This window comes from Solanum lycopersicum, chromosome 2, assembly GCF_036512215.1.
Source record: "Solanum lycopersicum chromosome 2, SLM_r2.1".
Taxonomy (NCBI): domain Eukaryota; kingdom Viridiplantae; phylum Streptophyta; class Magnoliopsida; order Solanales; family Solanaceae; genus Solanum; species Solanum lycopersicum.
Genome location: NC_090801.1, coordinates 57,799,413 through 57,818,688, shown reverse-complemented (window position 1 = coordinate 57,818,688; position 19,276 = coordinate 57,799,413). Strand labels below are relative to the sequence as shown.

At 36.2% G+C, this 19,276-nt stretch overlaps 3 protein-coding genes and 2 pseudogenes across 4 annotated transcripts; 4 read left to right on the top strand and 1 right to left on the bottom strand.

Moving 5' to 3' along the window:
- The first annotated feature begins 49 nt into the window (after positions 1-49).
- On the top strand, positions 50-2,203 carry LOC138342171 (LRR receptor-like serine/threonine-protein kinase EFR). Its single transcript, XM_069294375.1, has 7 exons — positions 50-416; positions 512-792; positions 916-922; positions 1,199-1,414; positions 1,504-1,647; positions 1,885-1,968; positions 2,064-2,203. Exons 1-7 carry the CDS (start codon positions 50-52, stop codon positions 2,201-2,203), a joined length of 1,239 nt encoding a protein of 412 aa, XP_069150476.1.
- A 760-nt stretch (positions 2,204-2,963) lies between these two features.
- On the top strand, positions 2,964-5,920 carry LOC109118719 (subtilisin-like protease). The gene has a single exon (XM_019212279.3). It carries the CDS (start codon positions 3,147-3,149, stop codon positions 5,337-5,339), a length of 2,193 nt encoding a protein of 730 aa, XP_019067824.1. The 5' UTR covers positions 2,964-3,146; the 3' UTR covers positions 5,340-5,920.
- Positions 5,921-7,251: 1,331 nt separating this feature from the next.
- Positions 7,252-9,247, top strand: LOC104646043 (subtilisin-like protease 4; annotated as a pseudogene).
- Positions 9,248-10,441: 1,194 nt separating this feature from the next.
- On the top strand, positions 10,442-12,628 carry LOC104645863 (subtilisin-like protease; annotated as a pseudogene).
- A 306-nt stretch (positions 12,629-12,934) lies between these two features.
- Positions 12,935-18,471, bottom strand: LOC101246206 (probable LRR receptor-like serine/threonine-protein kinase At5g45780). Of its 2 annotated transcripts, XM_010318535.4 has the most exons (11): positions 18,024-18,471; positions 17,617-17,749; positions 17,449-17,520; positions 17,083-17,226; positions 16,909-16,980; positions 16,767-16,826; positions 15,921-15,994; positions 15,698-15,841; positions 15,274-15,612; positions 14,164-14,555; positions 12,935-13,508 (listed from the first exon to the last, which is right to left on the bottom strand). In XM_010318535.4, exons 1-11 carry the CDS (start codon positions 18,118-18,120, stop codon positions 13,188-13,190), a joined length of 1,848 nt encoding a protein of 615 aa, XP_010316837.1. In that variant the 5' UTR covers positions 18,121-18,471; the 3' UTR covers positions 12,935-13,187. The 2 variants fall into 2 exon arrangements, with proteins under 2 accessions (XP_010316837.1, XP_025885148.1); XM_026029363.2 differs by lacking the exon at positions 16,767-16,826.
- Between the last annotated feature and the right edge of the window lie 805 nt (positions 18,472-19,276).

Below are 19,276 nucleotides of genomic sequence, written 5' to 3'. Positions count from 1 at the left end.
GTTCCAAGTTACAACCAACAAAAACATGTCCTTTCACATTCTATTAACAATGGAGAAAGCCTCGCCTTTTCAGCTTCTCGCATTTTTATTAACATCTCTTCACCTTTTAGCAACTTGCAGCTTGGCCATGAATATTAGCACTGATCAATCTTCTCTTCTTGCCTCGAAATCCCACATCAGTTCAGACCCTTTTCACATTCTTTCGACGAACTGGTCTTCATCTACCTCTGTTTGTGATTGGATTGGAATCACTTGTAGCTCTCGTCATCAACGAGTGATTGCACTGAATATTTCAAACATGGGTTTTTCGGGTACTATCCCGCCACAACTTGGCAACCTCTCCTTTCTTGTTTCACTTGATCTAAGCAAAAACAATTTCCGTACTGTAACTGGTATTCTTGTAATCGGTTTAATAGGTATTTTCTTTTATGGTTCATATTCCGGATTGGGTTCATCCCTGTAGTAATCGAATGAATTGAGTTGTCAACATGAAAGCGTGAACTTCCATCAGAATTTTCTCATTTACGGAGATTGAGAGTCATTAATCTTAGTTACACCAACTTCCGGAGAAATTCAATAGGAATAGCCACTCTTCCGAGTTTGATACGGTTTTCCATGGGATACAATAAATTACTCAATGGCTCCAATGTGCTTTCTAAATTCAGCATCTCAACACTTGAATATTTGGATCTCAGGAATTCTGGTTTAACTGGTGATTTCCCTTCTGATTTATGTCACCGTCTTCCTAGATTGCGAAATCTTGCACTCGGCAACAACATGTTAAGCGGAGAGGTACCAAGAAACATATCTGAATGCCAGAGCTTCAACTCCTAATGTTGTTTCAAAATAACTTTATTGGAACAATTCCAAGAGAAATAGGTAACTTGCAGCTGCTGCAACATTTAGATCTTGCAGTTAAAAGGTATGGCTTTACCATTTTTTTCTCGGGATATTAGATTTAAGTTATTTAAAAGAAATGTATTTTAGAGAGTTGAAGTGTTTGGACAATTTTTGAAAAAATGTAAGTTTAAATAGTAGCATGAGAAGATTTATTTGTTTTCACTAATTGCTCTGTCACTTCTCCTCTCGCTTTGTGTACTTGTAGCCAGTTTGACCAAGCTTCTGGCATATTCATTTGGGTTTAACTCTTGTTAAATATATGGATTTTATGTGATATTTCTATTTAACAATATGACAGGTACAATATCTGATGAGATCGGCCATCTTTATAACTTAAAGAACATATTCATGGATAAAAACTATTTAACAGGCTCAATCCCTTTAACCTTGTTCAACATTTCATCACTTGAAATGCTATATATGAACGATAACAAGCTTGAAGGACCTTTACTGAGACAGGTTGGAAATTTGACTATGCTTACCTGGTTTGATCTTTCCAATAATTACCTGGCAGGTACCCAAAAAAATCTAATTCAAGTCATGTTAGAATTTTTAGTTTTTTGGGATATGTCTACTGATCATAATCAGTACTGAATTTTTCAGGTATAATTCCACATGAAGTTGGTAACCTTCAAGAGTTGAAAGACCTTCCATTGTCTTACAATGAATTTAGTGGGTCGATCCCTATTGGTATCTTTAATATCTCATCTCTTGTAACTATTGGACTTACAGAAAACCACATTTCAGGTAATCTTCCGTCCACTATAGGCAATGGGTTACCTGATGTTGAAAAAATATTTCTAGGTGGAAACAACATTAATGGTGTTTTTTACCTGGATTTGAGTACATGTCAAATGAGAGCTTAGAGAAGTTATATTCTCGAGATTACTGTTTAAATATGATGCATAGATTGAATATCATGGTCGATGTTGCATCTGCCTAGCAACGTGTTACTTGACAACGACATTATGGGACATCTGACAGACTTTGGCATTGCGAAACTTTTAATAAAGGAAGAATCTATTGCTCACACTACAACCTTTGCGACAATTGGTTACATTGCTCCAGGTGAATTCTTTATTTAACTAGTAAAAATGTTATGGTTTAGTGGATTAAAAATGTTGACTTATTTCCTTTTTTCTTTTTAGAGTAGGGTCTGGAAGGCCTTATATCCAAGAGGTCTGACGTTTATAGTTTTGGCATCATCCTGTTGGAAACTTTTACCAAGAAGAAACCCAGGGATGAAAAGTTGGCAGGAGATTTGAATTTGAGAAGCTGGGTGCATAATTCACTTCCTTCCTGATGAATTGGATCAAATCATAGATGCTGACTTACTAACAGTAGATCATGAACAAAACTCAAGTCAAAAAAGCTGCAATGTGTGTCATCCATTATGGAGTTAGCCATGAATTGCACAATTAGTATTCCAGTTGAAAGGGTGAGCATGACTGATGTTCTAACAACATTGAAAAAGATCAAACAAAAGCCTTCTTCCTGTTATTGAACAACATGTCATCAGATGCTTTCTAATATTATTTCTTTTGGAGAAAGAAAAAGGTTTTGAAGTTCAGGACACAAAAACAAAAATAGGTTTTATGGACTCTTTTATCTGTTTGGATATCCACGTCAAAAATTGTTGTATGCTAATTAAATTATTACATATGACTTCTCAAATTTGTAACTCTTTGGGTATTAAAGAAAACTTTAATATTTATCATTTAAATGTTGAATAAAATGTATGTGTATATTATACATAGATAGAGAGATGAAAAGTCTTTTCAATTAAGTTGAGTTATGATTACTTTTAATAAAAGAATAAAATGATTGATCAACTTGTAAAGGATATTTTAGTAATTCAATAGATTTATCTACCCATTGAAATTTTTTATTTCAAAATTTGCATGACACTGTAGCTGTAATTTGTAAATATCAGATTCTGCAGAAATGAATTATATTCCATAGTTGTTACTCTGTGCATAAAATAGATGTAGTAATCATCTTTAAATAAAACTAATACAAGTATATACTTTTATAAACTTTAAAACAAGGCTTAGATTGTTATTAACTAGGAAACTTTTATTTCTATGCAATGAGAAGATGAGTTGTAACCCAAAGCTACCGAAGTTACCAATGTTCTATAAATAAGTTCATGACTAATAAAATTAAAGTAGGACATAGTTATATCAGCTGAAAAAAACTATATATAACAAAGTTCTACAGAGGAGTTTTTACTCCATTTCAAACACATGGCGTTGATGGCTTTCCTGATTACGCTCTTGTTCGTTGTAAGTTCTCATTTATCGTTCATATTAGCTGCTGATCATCTTTCTCAGCAGAGCAATTCAGAAATCTATATTGTTCGCGTTGAGTCATCTGATAATTTACATGACTACCACCAGTATTCATTATTTTCTGATGTGTCCTCGCGTGTAATATATTCCTATCGGAATATCTTCAATGGTTTTGCGGCTAGATTATCACCAGATGAAGTGAAGGGACTGGAAACGAAAGATGGCTTTATTTCCATAAGACCTCAAAGGGTATTACGAGTACAAACAACTCACAGTGCTAGCTTCTTAGGATTGCACCAGAATTTAGGCTTCTGGAATACGTCTAACTATGGTGAAGGTGTGATTATTGGTCTGTTGGATACTGGAATTTATCCGGAACATCCTTCGTTTGATGATGAAGGAATGCCTCCTCCTCCTGCTAAGTGGAAGGGGAAGTGCGAGTTTAACTTCACAGCGTGTAACAACAAGCTCATTGGAGCAAGAGACTTTTTGAGTGTTGAAGATGGGACGCCTTTAGATGAAAATGGGCATGGTACACATACTTCAAGTACGGCTGCTGGAAATTTCGTTGATGGAGCGAATGTGTTTGGCAATGCTAATGGCACAGCGGCTGGCATTGCACCCCGTGCTCACTTGGCTATGTACAGAGTTTGCAATCCAAGTGGCCTGTGCTCAGAAAGTGACATGTTAGCCGCGATGGATGCTGCAATTGAAGATGGTGTTGATGTCATATCCATTTCTATTGGTGGACTTTCTACTCCTTTTTGGGATGACAATGTTGCACTTGGTGCATTTAGTTCTATGGCAAAGGGAATTTTCGTAAGTTGCTCAGCTGGAAATGAGGGTCCAGGTAATGCTACCTTATCTAATGAAGCCCCTTGGATTCTCACTGTTGGTGCTAGCACGATAGATAGACAAATAAAGGCAACCGTGGCACTTGGAAACGGCGTAGAATATGACGGTGAATCAACTTCTCAACCAAATGATTTCCCTCCAACATTACTACCAATCGTCTACCCAGCATTGAACAGCACTTATTATGGTGCTTTTGCTTGTAGCCCAGAATCACTTACAAATGTTGAAGGCAAATTAGTGTTGTGTGGAGCGGGTGGCGCAACAGCAATTGCGAAAGGACAGCCTGTGAAAGATGCTGGTGCTGCTGGCATGATTCTAATGAACGAAGATATTGAAGGTTACACTATACCTGCACACGATTATGTTCTTCCAGCAACACGCATCAGCTATGCTGATGCACAAGATCTCATAGCATATATAAACTCGACATCAACCCCTATGGCCAGTATTTTATTTAAGGGCACTGTAATTGGAAATAAACATGCTCCTTCAGTTGCTTTCTTTTCGTCCAGAGGGCCAAGCAGAACAAGTCCAGGCATATTAAAACCAGATATTATTGGCCCGGGATTCAATATCCTTGCAGCTTGGCCGACCTCCATAGAAAACAATACTCATACAAACTTGACATTTAACATGATCTCTGGCACATCCATGGCTTGTCCTCACCTTGCTGGAGTTGCAGCTTTGCTTAAAAGCGCTCATCCAGATTGGTCTCCTGCTGCTATTAAGTCCGCGATTATGACAACTGCTGGTCTAGTTAATCTCGGCAATAATCCAATCGAGGATGAAAGACATTTACCAGCTAACATCTTTGCAATTGGAGCAGGACATGTCAATCCATCAAGAGCAAATGATCCTGGTCTAATATATGACATCCAGCCTCATGATTACGTGCCTTATTTATGCGGCTTAAACTACACAGATCAACAAGTTAGCGCAATTTTACAAAAGAAGGTAAATTGCACAATTAGTATACCCGAGGCAGAGCTAAACTATCCTTCATTTTCGATCAAACTTGGATCAGAGACTCAGGAATATACCAGGGCTGTGACTAATGTCGGTGAGGCTAGTTCGACTTACACTGTAGAGATTTCACCACCAGAAGGTGTTGAGATAACTGTAAGTCCTACCAGTTTGCACTTCTCTGAAGTAAAGGAGAGAATAACCTATCAAGTAACGTTTAAACGTTCAGCATCTAGTACTGTCAGCAACGCGAACTTTGTGCAAGGATATTTGAAATGGTCATCAGATAAACACTCTGTTCAAAATCCCATTGTAGTTATTTTGGAGTAGTGAAAGCACCATCAGGCTTCTCAATAAATTCCAGAAGATAATTATGTATACCTGCTTGAGATTTGAACTTGACTTGGTAACACAAATTTCCTTTTCTTCTTGCAGCAACTCTCTTTAATAATTTTATGATGGCATAGAGTGAACTTCAATACCAAAATTGAATTTGAAAAACTTAATAAGATCAGTGGGTGAAATTTGAATACAAAACCACCATAATATTATATTAAGTGATTACTTTCCCATATGGTAGGTATACTGGGTAGGTTTCTCTAATTAAAATTGAATTCTCCGGCAGAATTTGATAGTAGTGTTAAGAGTTAATTACATAATATCAGTACTTTTTTTTAATTACAAAAGTTCTTTAAATTTGATGGAATCTGGATGCGTCACAAAATGCCCCTATACATCGTATCTTAATTTTAGATATATCCCTTAACGTCTCGATATATCGCATCTCGATACAATTTGAGAGAGTAGGGATTTAGTAATTTTTTCAAATGGAATTTTAGAAAATAAGTTGTGTATTAGGTAATTTTTTTAAACCGAATTCTTAGTGTTAAGAGCTAGATACTTTTTATCCCTACTCTTTTTCAAATTACAAAAATTTCTTAAATTTGATAGAATTGGAGTACATCCCATAACATCCAAATACATTGCGTCCTGATTTTGAATATATTGTTTAACATTTCATACGTCGCGTCTTGATTTCAAATACATCACTTATACTTCGTATGTGTGTCAATACATTGCATCGGACCTATACATCACATCAGGATATATCAGAGAATAGAAGGGAGTAAAAATTCTTGTAGTTTCTTAAAATGGTATAAGAAAATTGTAAAAAATTTAAGTAATTAAGTAATTTTTCCTCTTAATAAACAAATGGTAGGAAACTTAAAAGATGATTGGACATAAGGGAAGTATGTATTTGTGTGTTAAGGTGATTAGCTTGTAAAAATATAATTCATTTCGTTTCGTCCATTTAAATTTGAGTAAATCATTATGGAAAAATATGCATTTGTATGTAGAGGCCATTTCAGTTTAATCCATCAAAAATTGGAGTGCGGTGTAATCTGAAAAATTTTGTTAAAATATTTATAAAGAAATATATTTTTATTTAATATATTATATATAATTTAAATAAAGAAAAAATAATTTTATTAGATACTAAAAATTATAAAAAGAATAACTTAAATAATTAAAATTTAATAAGAACTAAGCAAGTTGAGCCGCATTTTAACCTTTTTAATCAAACTACTTCTAAACGGGTAAATAATCCATTCATTTATCAATTCAACTTAGTTTTATCTACTCAATTGAGTTAACTCGCTTATTTAACATCTCTATTTATGCTACGTGACAAAAGTCTTTAGCCTGCAAATGATTGGTTTATACAAAACAAAAAAATACTATTAATTTCTAGTCGGCAACCCAAAAGGCTCCAGATGCCTACGCCTCTATGTGGCGTTTATTTCATAGCCCAAAAGGATTTTTAAATTAATCCAATTGGAACGTCGATACTAATTTAAAAAACAGTTACTTTCTCAAATAAATAATAGTAACTACTAAACAAAGAATATATAATAATTATCGTTAAATAGAACACCAGAACAACATCCACTAATTGATGAATGGTTCAAAGTTATAGGAAACCAAAATTGTTAATTAGTAATAATCTTATGTTATGCTTTTTAAAATTAAATATTCAAAAATTATACGTAAGTATTATAATTTTCATTTTTTGCATATTAATATGACAAAAAAATACATCGTAAAATGATAGTCAAAATTATTATAATTTGACTCTGAAATCGTGACAATTAAAAGCAGACGTAGGTAGCTCAAGTCAAAGTAACTTTTGCACTATTATAAATAGACGTGATTTAACATATTACGTTGCAGAGAAAAATTATTGAGTTCAGAAGAATACTTACAGAGTATGACTCCCACAGTAGTTTATCCAAGTGTTGTTTCCATATTTTTCCTTCAATCCTTGGTTATATTTGCTAGTCATGAAAACAACAAAGAGATTTACATTGGAGCAAGATATTTCCATGAATTTGGTAATGGGACGCCACTAGATGAAAATGGTCATGGTACACATACTTCAAGCACTGCTGCTGGAAATTTTGTGGATGGGGCCAACTTTTTAGGCCTGGCTAATGGCACAGCATCTGGTATGGCTCCGCTTGCACATGTTGCCATGTGTAAAGTCTAAATGCTAGTCTTATTTGTTCTGAAAGTGATATATTGGCTGCGATTGATGCTGCAATTGAGGATGGAGTCGATGTATTATCATTTTCCATTGGAAAAAATTCTACAAATTTTTGATCAGAGGTTGTTGCACTAGGTGGATTTACTGCTATGCAGAAGGGGATTCTCGTCAGCTGCTCAGCTGACAATGCAGGTCCCATACCAGGCTCTGTGTTTAATGGAGCTCCATGGCTTCTCACAGTTGGTGCAAGTACTACTGAGAGAAAACTAAGAGCGACCATACGTCTTGGAGATGGTAAAGAAATTGACGGGGAGTCAGCTTTTCAGCCCAAAGACTTCTCCGAGACCCCATTACCACTCATTTATCCTGGAACAAATATCAGTGATCCGACTGCTGAATTTTGCAGCGCGGAGTCATTGAAGAATATTGATGTCAAAGGAAAAGTTGTGTTGTGTACATCTGGTGGTAAGATTACTAGAATTGGCAAGGGAAGTTTCGTAAAGGATGCTGGCGGTGCTGGAATGATACTCATATATAGTGAACCCTTGGGGTTCACTATCTTAGCTGATCCACATGTTCTTCCAGAAGCACATGTCAGCTATGCAGATGGACTAAAGATCAAAGCCTACATCAATTCAACATCAAACCCTCTGGCCACATTTTTATTCAAGGGAACCATATTTGGAGATGATCATGCTCCAGCAGTTGCTGGCTTTTCAGGCAGAGGCCCAAACTTGGCAAGTCCTGGCATTTTAAAACCAGATATTATTGGTCCTGGTGTTAACATGCTTGCTGCATGGCCAAAATCCATTGAGAACAGTACCGACACGAAATCTACTATTAACCTTTTATCTTGCACCTCAATGTCTTGTCCTCACGTATCTGGAATTGCAACGTTAGTAAAGAGTGCAAACCCTGATTGGTCTCCAGCTGCTACCAAATCAGCAATCATGACAACTGCTGATCTTGTGAACCTCGGTGAAAAAACATTTGAGGATGAAAGGGGTGTTCCTGCTGACTTCTTTGCCACTGGTGCAGGACATGTTAATCCGTTAAGAGCAAGTGATCCAGGCTTAGTATAGGACGTTCGGCCCGAGGATTACGTTCCTTACTTGTGTGGTTTAAACTACTCAAACAGAGCAGTTAGTATGTTTATATTGAGAAAAGTGAACTGCTCATCAGCCATTCCTGAAGCAGAACTAAATTATCCTTCCTTTTCAATTGGACTTGGATTAGAAGCTCAAACATATACGAGGACTGTGACTAATGTTGGTGAAGCTATCTCGTCCTATGTTATGAAGATTGTGCCACCACAAGGAGTTGATGTGAGAGTTGACCCTCCTCTATTGAATTTTTCCGAGTTGAACCAGAAGAAAACATATCAAGTAACATTTAGCAGACAAGTACTTCAACCATCAATGCCACTTCTGTTCAAGGATACTTGAGACGGACTTCATCCAAGCACTTCGTTAGGAGCCCAATCGTAGTTACCTTAAAGTAGTGAGGAGGATTAATTTTCATAACAGTTCTCCATACAACAATAAGGAAATCTTACTTCTCTTTCTTAGTTAGTAGATCAGATTTACCTTCATGTACTTTTTGAAGCCACTCAATTTGGTTTCAAGATTTACTTGTCCATCTATTGTACGCCCCTTCGAATGCATATCGAAATGAGTATCTTTTCGTTAAACTTTACTGAAGTGCTGTAAAACTATATACAAATCAATACACGAAAACGATAACTACATGTAAGCTTTGTCATGGGTAACCTTAAAATAAATGGCAAATAACATGATTTAACTAGACAAACTACACCAACAGTGCAACAGCTATTCAAACCTGGCTATTTTAAAAGCCATTCGGAGGTGGATGCAGCTTTAAGTTATTGGGTTCATCTAAATCCATTACTTCCAATGCGGAGCATAAATCTGTGTGCATCCACTAAAATTCCAACAAATTTGTAGAGACAAGCCTATGAGCTTAAATCCTGAATCCGCCTCTGAAGTCAATACCTAGTTATTCCCAACTCATAGATATGATAATATGAACGTTTATCATCACAGACTAAATGTCAGGTGACACTGTAATAGATCATTTTCTAAATATTTCCCAGCCTGGGAAATTAGTTGACAATGAGCTGCCAATGCCTAGTCCTTAGTGATTAATGACACCTCTAAACTGTGTCCATAAGAATATGTTAATTTTAATTGCATAAATTTCACAGAAAAAGGTAGAAAAATTCAATGAAATAGAACCGTTCAAGTTTTAACAAATGTTACTTGTGAAATCTTCCTTTGTGCTTATTGTTTCGTTGGACTTCATGCTTTTGTAATTTCATTAACTCTAATCATTGTGCATTCACATGAACTTATCATTCATAACAGAATGCAAATCCTTTGTTGAAACCGAGCAAACCCCACGAATATTTTACTTTAACCACAAAGCAGAGAAGTGATTCTTGAAGTCATCCACAGTGCTTGTAAGCAAGTCCTTGGATTTATTTCCATCACATAAGATTCCTCCTACAATAAATACTCAGCCTGCAAATCATTGGTTATTCCCAAGTGAAACATGTTAGATAATCAAAATTAGTTTGCAGCCGCCTGGTTGAAAAGATTTTTTAATTGCAATAATAACCAAAACAAGCTCCAAATGGCTTGTCTTAGGCTTTCATTTCTTAGCTCAAACAGAGATTGCCTTTCAAGCCAATTGGAGAATTCAGAACCAATCACATCCTTCTCAAAACTTCAGTGTCACTCAAATTCTTTCGATTACTTGAATACTGAAGACACTATTAAAAAAATGATGACAAAACCAATCATAAGAAATTGACACTATATATATGTGGTTTACAAGAAATGTGGCTCATTAATTAGCACTGATAAACATGGATTTGGAACTTCTTTTAACTGTCATCTTTACTCTCAGTCTTTATTCTTCATCCATACATGCAAGTAATACCAATCAGCAGAGCAACAAATCAGATGTTTACATAGTCCATCTTGAGTCATTTCATGGACAACTTCTCTCTGACTTGGATAGTTTACAAATGTGGCACCATTATTGTCTGCCCCCAAAGAAAACGAGTCCAAATGATTCTGCATCCTCCCACATAGTTTACTCTTATCGCAATGTCCTTAATGGTTTTGCAGCTAAACTAACACCAAATGAAGCAGAGCTTCTGCAGGAGACAGAAGGGATCATATTAGTGCGGCCACAAAGACTGTTGCATGCACGGACCACCCACAGTACTCATTTCATGGGCTGCACCAGAACTTAGGCTTCTGGAAAAGTATAAACTATGGTAAAGGTATGATTATTGGTTTTTTAGACACTGATATAACACCCGATCATCCATCATTCAATGATGAAGGAGTGCCTCCTCCACCGGCAAAGTGGAAGGGCAAGTGTGAATTCAACTTTACTACAGCCTGCAATAACAAGCTCATTGGAGCTAGATATTTCAAGGAATTTGGAAACGGGACGCCTTTGGATGAGAATGGACATGGCACACATGTTGCTAGCACAGCTGCTGGGAACTTTGTCAGTGGTGCCAATGTTTTTGGACTTTCTAATGGAACAGCTTCTGGCGTGGCTCCCCTTGCTCATGTTGCCATGTATAAAGTCTGTGACGCTAGGCTGCTTGTTCTGAGAGTGACACATTTGCTGCTATGGATCTGCAATCAAAGATGGTGTTGATGTAATTTCTATTTCCATTGACGATATCTCTAGACCTTTCTGGGATGACTCTATTGCACTCTGTTCATTTACTGCAATTCAAAACGGCATTCTAGTGAGCACCACAGCTGGATATATGGGCCCCGAACATGGCATAGTAGCAAATGGAGCTCCATGGCTTCTCACTGTTGGTGCTAGCACCACTGATAGAAAACTAAGGGCAACAGTACTGCTGGGGGACAGTGAAGAAATTGATGGTGAATCAGCTTTCCAACCTGAAGATTTCTCTCAAACTCTGCTTCCATTAGTTTACCCTGGAAAAAGTTCTAGTGATCTGATGGCCCCATTCTGCAATGCCGAGTCTTTGAAAAACATTAATGTGAAGGGAAAGATAGTCTTTTGTGAAGATGGTGGTAAGATAAACGGACTTGATAAAGGACATTTTGTGAAGGATGCTGGGGGTGCTGGAATGATACTCATGAATGAGGAACCACAAGGCTTCACTACACAAGCTGAACCTCATGTTCTTCTAGCAGCAGCACATATCAGTTTTATTGATTTGTTTAAAGGAACTACATGTGGAGATGATCATGCTCCAGCAGTTGCAGCCTTTTCATCTAGAGGCCCTTTTCCAGAAAGCCCTGGCATATTGAAACCTGATATTATCGGTCCTGGTATTAGCATCCTTGCAGCATGACCAACATCTGTGGAGAATAATACCAACAAAAAGTCTACCTTTGACACACTGTCTGGCACTTCAATGTCCTGTCCTCACCTTTCAGGAGTTGTAACATTGATCAAGAGTGCACATCCAGAATGGTCTCCAGCTGCTATCAAGTCTGCAATCATGACAACCTCTGATCTGGTAAACCTTGAAAATAATCCCATTGAAGATAAAAGGGGCCTCCGTGCTGACTTCTTTGCAACTGGTGCAGGCCACGTTAACCCATTAAGAGCAAATGATCCGGGACTGATCTATGACATCCGACCAAATGAGTATATACATTATTTATGCGGATTATACCCAAGTAGAGCTGCTGGTTTGATTGTTTTGCAAGAAGTGAACTGCTCATCAACCATTCCTGAAGCAGAACTAAACTATCCATCCTTTTCAATCAGACTTGGATCTGATTTACAAGCATACACAAGGACTGTGACCAACGTTGGGGAGCCTGTATCATCTTATACGCTGGAGATTGTGCCACCCCAAGGAGTTGATGTGAAAGTTGAGCCTTCCACCTTACACTTCTCAGAGATGTACCAGAAGATAACATATCGAGTAACGTTTAACCGATTAATTCCAAACATTAATGCCACGCTCGTTCAAGGATTTTTGAAATGGACCTCATCCAAGCACTTAGTTAGGAGTCCAATGGTAGTTAACTTGGTACCATGAAGAAACTCTACAAGCACCTCCTCACTATTCTGTACTCTACAAGCACCTCCTCACTTGCTTCAGCTATTGTGTTAATGAAAGACAATATTTCCATAGGTTTGTTCTGAGTATATTTAAAAGTTCAATATGGAAATAAGTTGCATTGACTTAACTCCAAAATGAACTCTCCAACAGCCGCTCAAAACGTGGGGAGCATATCCTCAATCTAGATTCTTGTTTATCTCACTACAAAATACTAGTAAGAATCAAACTTCTGCAACGCATAGACCTGTTGTCATCACAAAAGTTCAACCAACACAGCAGAACTAATATGAAAGTTTGTCATTTTTAAAGAATGAAGTTCCAATGTGAAGTTAGTCTAGCTACTTCTAACACAGGTTGTGAACCACCAAGAACTAGTATAATGAATATTTTTGCAACAAAATTTACAAATTACAGTAACTTACAGAGTGCTAGGGCATTGACTTAAAGCAACAATATACTCATATGTATGGCTGAGCTAGATATATCAAGATTGCACGCACGCTTATTATGAGTAGGCCAGTGCAGGCTACTTATGTTATCTGGGTCCTGAAAGCTCAATTGGTTCAAAGGTAAATGAGGATTCTTCATGAATATCACTAAAATTCCTAGAGAAGCTGAAAGCACTTGTTTGACATATGTTGCTTCCACCTTGTGATTCGTCCACATGCCCCATTTGTTCTGTAATACCTTCCAGGATTCTCAAGACTTCCGACATCTTAGGCCGATTATTGGGGTTAGATTGAGTACACTGTAGAGCCACTTCAACTGTTTTCTCTAGTTCCTCTGCATTAAAACATCCTCTAAGATCCCTATCCGCAAGCATCTCCACTTTCTTTTCCTCAAATAAATTCCGGACCTGCAAATTGGACAGGTCGTCAGAATGAATAGGCCCGAATAATAGACATAACAAACTCTGAGCTCTATCATGTTCTGAAAATCTTTAACCCACATAAGACAGCCTGAGAAGGAAGAAAAATCATAATTGAAGAAGCATAGAACTGGTACCTTTTTTCATACATGGTAGTTCCGACTTCATGATAACATAATAAATATCAACCAAATAAGTTAACCAAGGGCTTAAATTATGCAAGTATAACATTATATGTGATAAAAAATCAACCAAATAATTTATATTCGAGGGCTTAAAGTATACAACAATGAGGTAATACACAGCAATAATGTTGTTGCACTGATCAGCAAGTGATTCAAAAACCTTGAATATGTTGTCATAAGCCCTATAGATCATGAACCAGATAATGCAGTCAGCAAAATGAACAAGATTTCGAGCAATGATTCAGAATTTAGAAACCGTACTTCTCTCATAAGATGTGGAGCAACACTAGTTATTGCATCAATTTTAGTGAAAATTTCAAGTCAAATATTGATTATGATTATGACTCAAACAAAATCCTGTTTCAAGATTAGCTATTAACCGGTTGGTGAAATAAAGTTAGAAATTATATGCACAACTATATAAAGCTTCAAACAGTAGGAGGGTCGAAGCTACAAACCCGGTCAAGAATAGTTCCTTTCTGACCCTGACCAATTCCTGCATCTAATGCCTTGTGTCCTGTAATGAGTTCCAAAAGTAGTATCCCGTATCCAAAGACATCCGTCTTCTCAGATGATTGGCCAGTTGATAGATACTCTGGGGCTATATGACCTATAGTACCACGAACTGCAGTTGTAACATGTGAATCTCTACAGTCTAAAAGCTTAGCAAGACCAAAATCACCAACAACAGCTTCAAAACTTTCATCAAGCAGAATATTAGCTGCCTTAACATCTCTGTGAATTATTTTAGGATTACACTGTTCATGCAAATACAGAAGACCTCTGGCAGCTCCAAGAGCTATATGCATGCGCTTTCTCCAATCCAAAAACGGTTTATCCCGTCCATTGTCTGGTAAATAACAAAAGATTATGTGAGAACAGAGCAAAAGATGACACAGTCACTACATCAAGCTAACGTGTTTGCGTTCCAATAATTCCAACTTGATTTTGTGTTCATACACCTAAAAATTGACTTGAATTGGTCATGCTAAAAGTTAATGACAACACGACTGTTACCTTACTGCCAAATAACAATTTATTTTGTTCATGTATATTGTAAGTTGATACCATAATTGACATTAGCGTTTCAGAAGGTGGATAGAAACTGTCACAGAAAAATTAAGCTTAATAACACGTAAGGTGGCAATAGATTGCTAGAGGCATGCCTACTTAGGTAATGCACTACATCAGGAGTCTTAATTGCAATGGATACAAAAAAAATCATATAGTCAACCCCAACTAATTTGGGTTTGATGCATTGTTGATTGAATATGTTGATAATAGATTTCATTCCACTTTCACAAGAAACATTGACAATGGAAATCCAATCTAACTATCTCAGATAATCAATCAAAAGTTGAGGTGTTTAAGATGTACAGTTAAAATATAGCACAAAGTCCTGGATTTCCATAAACCATGACCTTTCAATAGTTTTTGCCAGATTAACATTGAGAGCACTAGGAATAATTGAAATGCATATGTTAGACTTGATCAGTTAAGCATTCCATTGTGACAAGAAAAAAGAATGCTTCAGCAAAAGCACCAAGCAAATATACTTCAAAGCAAACCTCTCAAGCAATCGGCAACGCTCCCATTTGGCATATAAGGGTAAATAAGTAATCTTTCCTCGGGAGTCGTACAGAATCCATACAGACGTAGAAGGTTCCGATGCACAGCCAAGCCTATCATCTCAACTTCTGTTTGAAACTGCACTTCTCCAGTGAAAGTTGGATCTCTCAATCTTTTGACAGCCACTACTGTCCTATTTGGAAGGTATCCTTTGTAGACCACTCCAAATCCACCTTGTCCTAGTATGTTCTTAGAGCTGAAATTTGCAGTTGCAATTTGCAGTTCACGAAATGAAAATCTCTTCAGGTGGCCAGCAGCGAACTCACAATCGTGTTGCACTGCAGATAAAATGATCAGAGACTCAAAATGTATCTAGTCTTAATGTGCAAGAAATCAGAGATGTGTTTCCAATCTTGTAATTACCATATCCTGTGAGGACACGAGATCTGTACCAATGCACCCAACAAACAAGAAGCATGACTGTAACTATGAATGTGCAACTGACCCCAACAATAACAGAAACAACCCATCGATGATGATTGCTAATCCTCCTGTCTGAAGATGTTTCTGCATGGTAAAAATAGAGTTTGATTAAAAAGCATCAGCCTCGATATAATGACAAGTTCTGGTAAAATTTCAACAGTACCATTTACTGCTTTTGGCACACCCCCACAAATTTGTGTGGTCAATGCAGAGCAAAGAAATCTGTTTCCTGCAATACTAAGGCAACAACCAAAATATAAGCTGAAATAGAATACAAAAGAACATGAAAGGTTGCTAGAATGATGCCAAGGGGAAGATAATCAACAAGCATTGCAAGCAGGACAAGAAAACTTCTATAACCAGACAGTATCTCAAGGCAAATATTCTGCTTGACATTAGCATATTAGCAATATAGGAATTATACCAAACATGCATCATGGAAGTTCCATTAGACCAGGTAAGAAGATAATACTTCAATAATAACATTTGAGATATTATTTCTTTTTTTTTTTGATAATGAGATTTGAGATATTACTTTTTTTATTATTATTATTGATAATGAGATTTGAGATATTACTTTTTTTTAAATTATTATTGATGATGAGATTTGAGATATTACTTTCAGGTTTGAAAGAACTGACTGCTGGTTTCCAGTGAAGGGATATACCTCAACAACAAACAGGAATGCAAGATTACAGATGCTCAAACTATAGAAACCATAACTTTATTACGAGAGAAACACTATGTGTGGCACTGCGCCATATGGCATGTCGCAGATGCAACAATATTGAATCAAGCTTCTATTTTGCAGTTAAATTTAAGATTGAGATAAACACCATTAGTGAATAAGATTCTGGCACAGTACTGTGGCATATACCATCCTCCTCACTGTAGAGTGAAACCTGAATTCCTTGATTCATCAAACTAGATACCTGAAGGATTTTTCAGGTTCACCGACAATTGAGGACCAAACATTGAGACGATAGAATAATATTTCCTTGTATCTTACCTGTAGTCTTTGGCCAAAATTTTAGGTGTTGGACCACTTAGGTTATTGAATGATAAGTCCCTACACAACACCATCCACAGTTTATTTAACTCTCATCTAGACCTTGTATTGGACATATAAATGTCATGGATGGAAGACATACAAGAATGAAAGACCTGAAAGGTATGCCACAGGTTTAGGAATTTGACCAGACAATCTGTTCCTGCTAAGCCTCCTGAGAATTTGACACACCAGAGGATTACATACACAGCCAACAAGGGAACTGTAACATACGAGTAATAAAGATAGAACAAATCAAGAGTTTAGCTACACTCACAAGTAATTTAAATAAACCAGGCGACCCAACGCCCTAGGAATTCCTCCATCAAACTGATTACCAGACAAATCAAGGGTCAGCAGTTCAGTGAGCTGTCCAATTTCAGCAGGAATCGGACCAGATAAATGATTATTCTGCAACAACCTACAATAAAACCAATACAAAAATGACTTTATCAATCATATTAAAAGATATTTTTCAATATATCTTACAAATAATAAAGCACTTAATGTGACTCCTAACAGTATTAGTAATTACTAAACTAAGTACTATGTGATTTTAACTTCAAGTATCTCCAAGATATATGTGAGCAGCATCACATCAAAATAAGAATAAAGTGGGAAATTCATGTCAAATTAGTCTTACATCGTCCGAAGATGAGTTAAATTCCCAATACTAGGCGAAAGTGTGCCAGATAATCCCATACTCGCCATTTCACTGCCAAGAATTATATAACCAAAGCATAATAACAAATTATTTCCACAGTAAGGGAAAACAAATGGACAAAATGTAACAGAAAAGGAGAAAACTCACAGAGAAATAACAAAGCCTTCTGAAGAACAACCAACCATGTACCATGTACAAGGATCAACAGAATTTATATCCCATCCATCTAACACATGATATTCATCTCTCATTTTATTCTTCATAGACATCAATGCTGCCACTGCTTACCCCACAATAAATTTAACAAATCTTTAAGTAAAGTTTCAATCTTTACCACTCTAAACTATGAAAACATAAATAAATAAATGCTTATAAACAATGCTAAGCAACAAAGTTTGGATTTTTCTAGTAAAGTTTTAATCTTTTACCACTCTAAACTATGAAAACAAAAATAAACATATGCTTAAAATAGTGGTAATCAACAAAATTTGGATTTTTAACAGCAAAAAGAAAAACAAGAAATGGTTGGATTATAGTAAAGTTTTAATCTTTACCTTCATAGTTGACACCTTTAGGTGAAAGAAAACCCATGGAAACTGGAGTAGTGGCCACCCAATGAAGAAATGAGAAAACGAGTAGCAAAGTTACCATTTGGATCCAAAAAGCTAATTACCCAAAAGAAAGATTTTGGTGCAGAGCTTTCAGAAAAAGGTCCTTTTTAGAATTCATCATTGTACAGCACAGTAGAGTAGCACAATAAAATATATTTCCCTCGAGCTTATAAATGGGTGAAAAGTCTTGTTTGGTTTTTTTAATTTTTATTTAATTAAGAAAAGAGAATCCGAAGTACTAGTACCAATTTAACTATAAAAAATTGTTACTTGTAAAACTCTTCAGATTCATCCTACAAAGAGACGTAAATTTCTACTCTTTTTTTCTTTTTTTCATACTGTCATTTTCCTGTTTGTTGAATTTTTCTAAATGTTGTTGTTGTTTTTCCTTACTGTCATTAATAGTCCATTGAATAAATAGTCCCTCAACAAGCCAAATGGGAAACCCCACGAAATCATTGCAGCAACTAGCACCTTTTTAGTATATCATAAATGGATATGATATGATATGATGGAATTCTATAATTTCAGTTCAAAATCTTAAAATTTGTATTCAAATATGTATAAAATTTAGAACCCAAATTACTAATCGTTAATATCTCTATGATGCAAATTTGACTTATTCGGATAGATAAAATATATTTTCCTCAAAAAAGAAAAACTTTTGGGAGGAAAATAAACCGAAAATAATAGTCTTACTCATAATACAAGTAAATTGTAATACGGTAAAGATATACGTTTGGACCTAACATAACTTCAAAAAGCTAAAGATAAGCTACTAAATATATGACGTCTGAACTTAACTTATGAGGAGAGGTTAATCCAAGTCTATATAAGGAGATTATTTTCCATCCCTTACTGATGTGAAAATTCCTCGACGAGGATTCAACATCAGTAAACAATCATGTAAAGATATAGCAATCGAACTAATTCAACTTCAAATATTATCTTTTAAATCATAAAAAAAAATTGTCTAAACTCGTATAAAAGACGTCCTCTACCGGCGTGAAAATTTAGTAGTGATTTTAAAAGTGGGGTTGGAAAAGAAAATTAAGGCAAAGTCTTGAGATCTGGGGAGTGTCCCCTTGTCTTCCGTAAGAGGAAATCAATAGTAGTGTGTTTTCCGTATGAGATAAGCAACACTGTAAGGATAGTAAATCATTGGTTGGGACTGTATTTTAACCAATTAAAAGAGA

What these genes read in the sequence shown, in the direction of transcription:
- LOC109118719 (XM_019212279.3), top strand. Translation starts at nt 3,147, where the DNA reads ATGGCGTTGATGGCTTTCCTGATTACGCTCTTGTTCGTTGTAAGTTCT.
- LOC138342171 (XM_069294375.1), top strand. Translation starts at nt 50, where the DNA reads ATGGAGAAAGCCTCGCCTTTTCAGCTTCTCGCATTTTTATTAACATCT. An exon ending in TACAGAAAACCACATTTCAG is followed by an intron (nt 1,648 to 1,884) that starts GTAATCTTCCGT and finishes GACATCTGACAG; the next exon opens with ACTTTGGCATTGCGAAACTT. An exon ending in AATTGGTTACATTGCTCCAG is followed by an intron (nt 1,969 to 2,063) that starts GTGAATTCTTTA and finishes AGGGTCTGGAAG; the next exon opens with GCCTTATATCCAAGAGGTCT.
- LOC101246206 (XM_010318535.4), bottom strand. Translation starts at nt 18,120, where the DNA reads ATGGTAACTTTGCTACTCGTTTTCTCATTTCTTCATTGGGTGGCCACT. An exon ending in TAAAGGTGTCAACTATGAAG is followed by an intron (nt 17,750 to 18,023) that starts GTAAAGATTAAA and finishes TGGGGTAAGCAG; the next exon opens with TGGCAGCATTGATGTCTATG. An exon ending in CTTTCAGGTCTTTCATTCTT is followed by an intron (nt 16,827 to 16,908) that starts GTATGTCTTCCA and finishes GGTGTTGTGTAG; the next exon opens with GGACTTATCATTCAATAACC.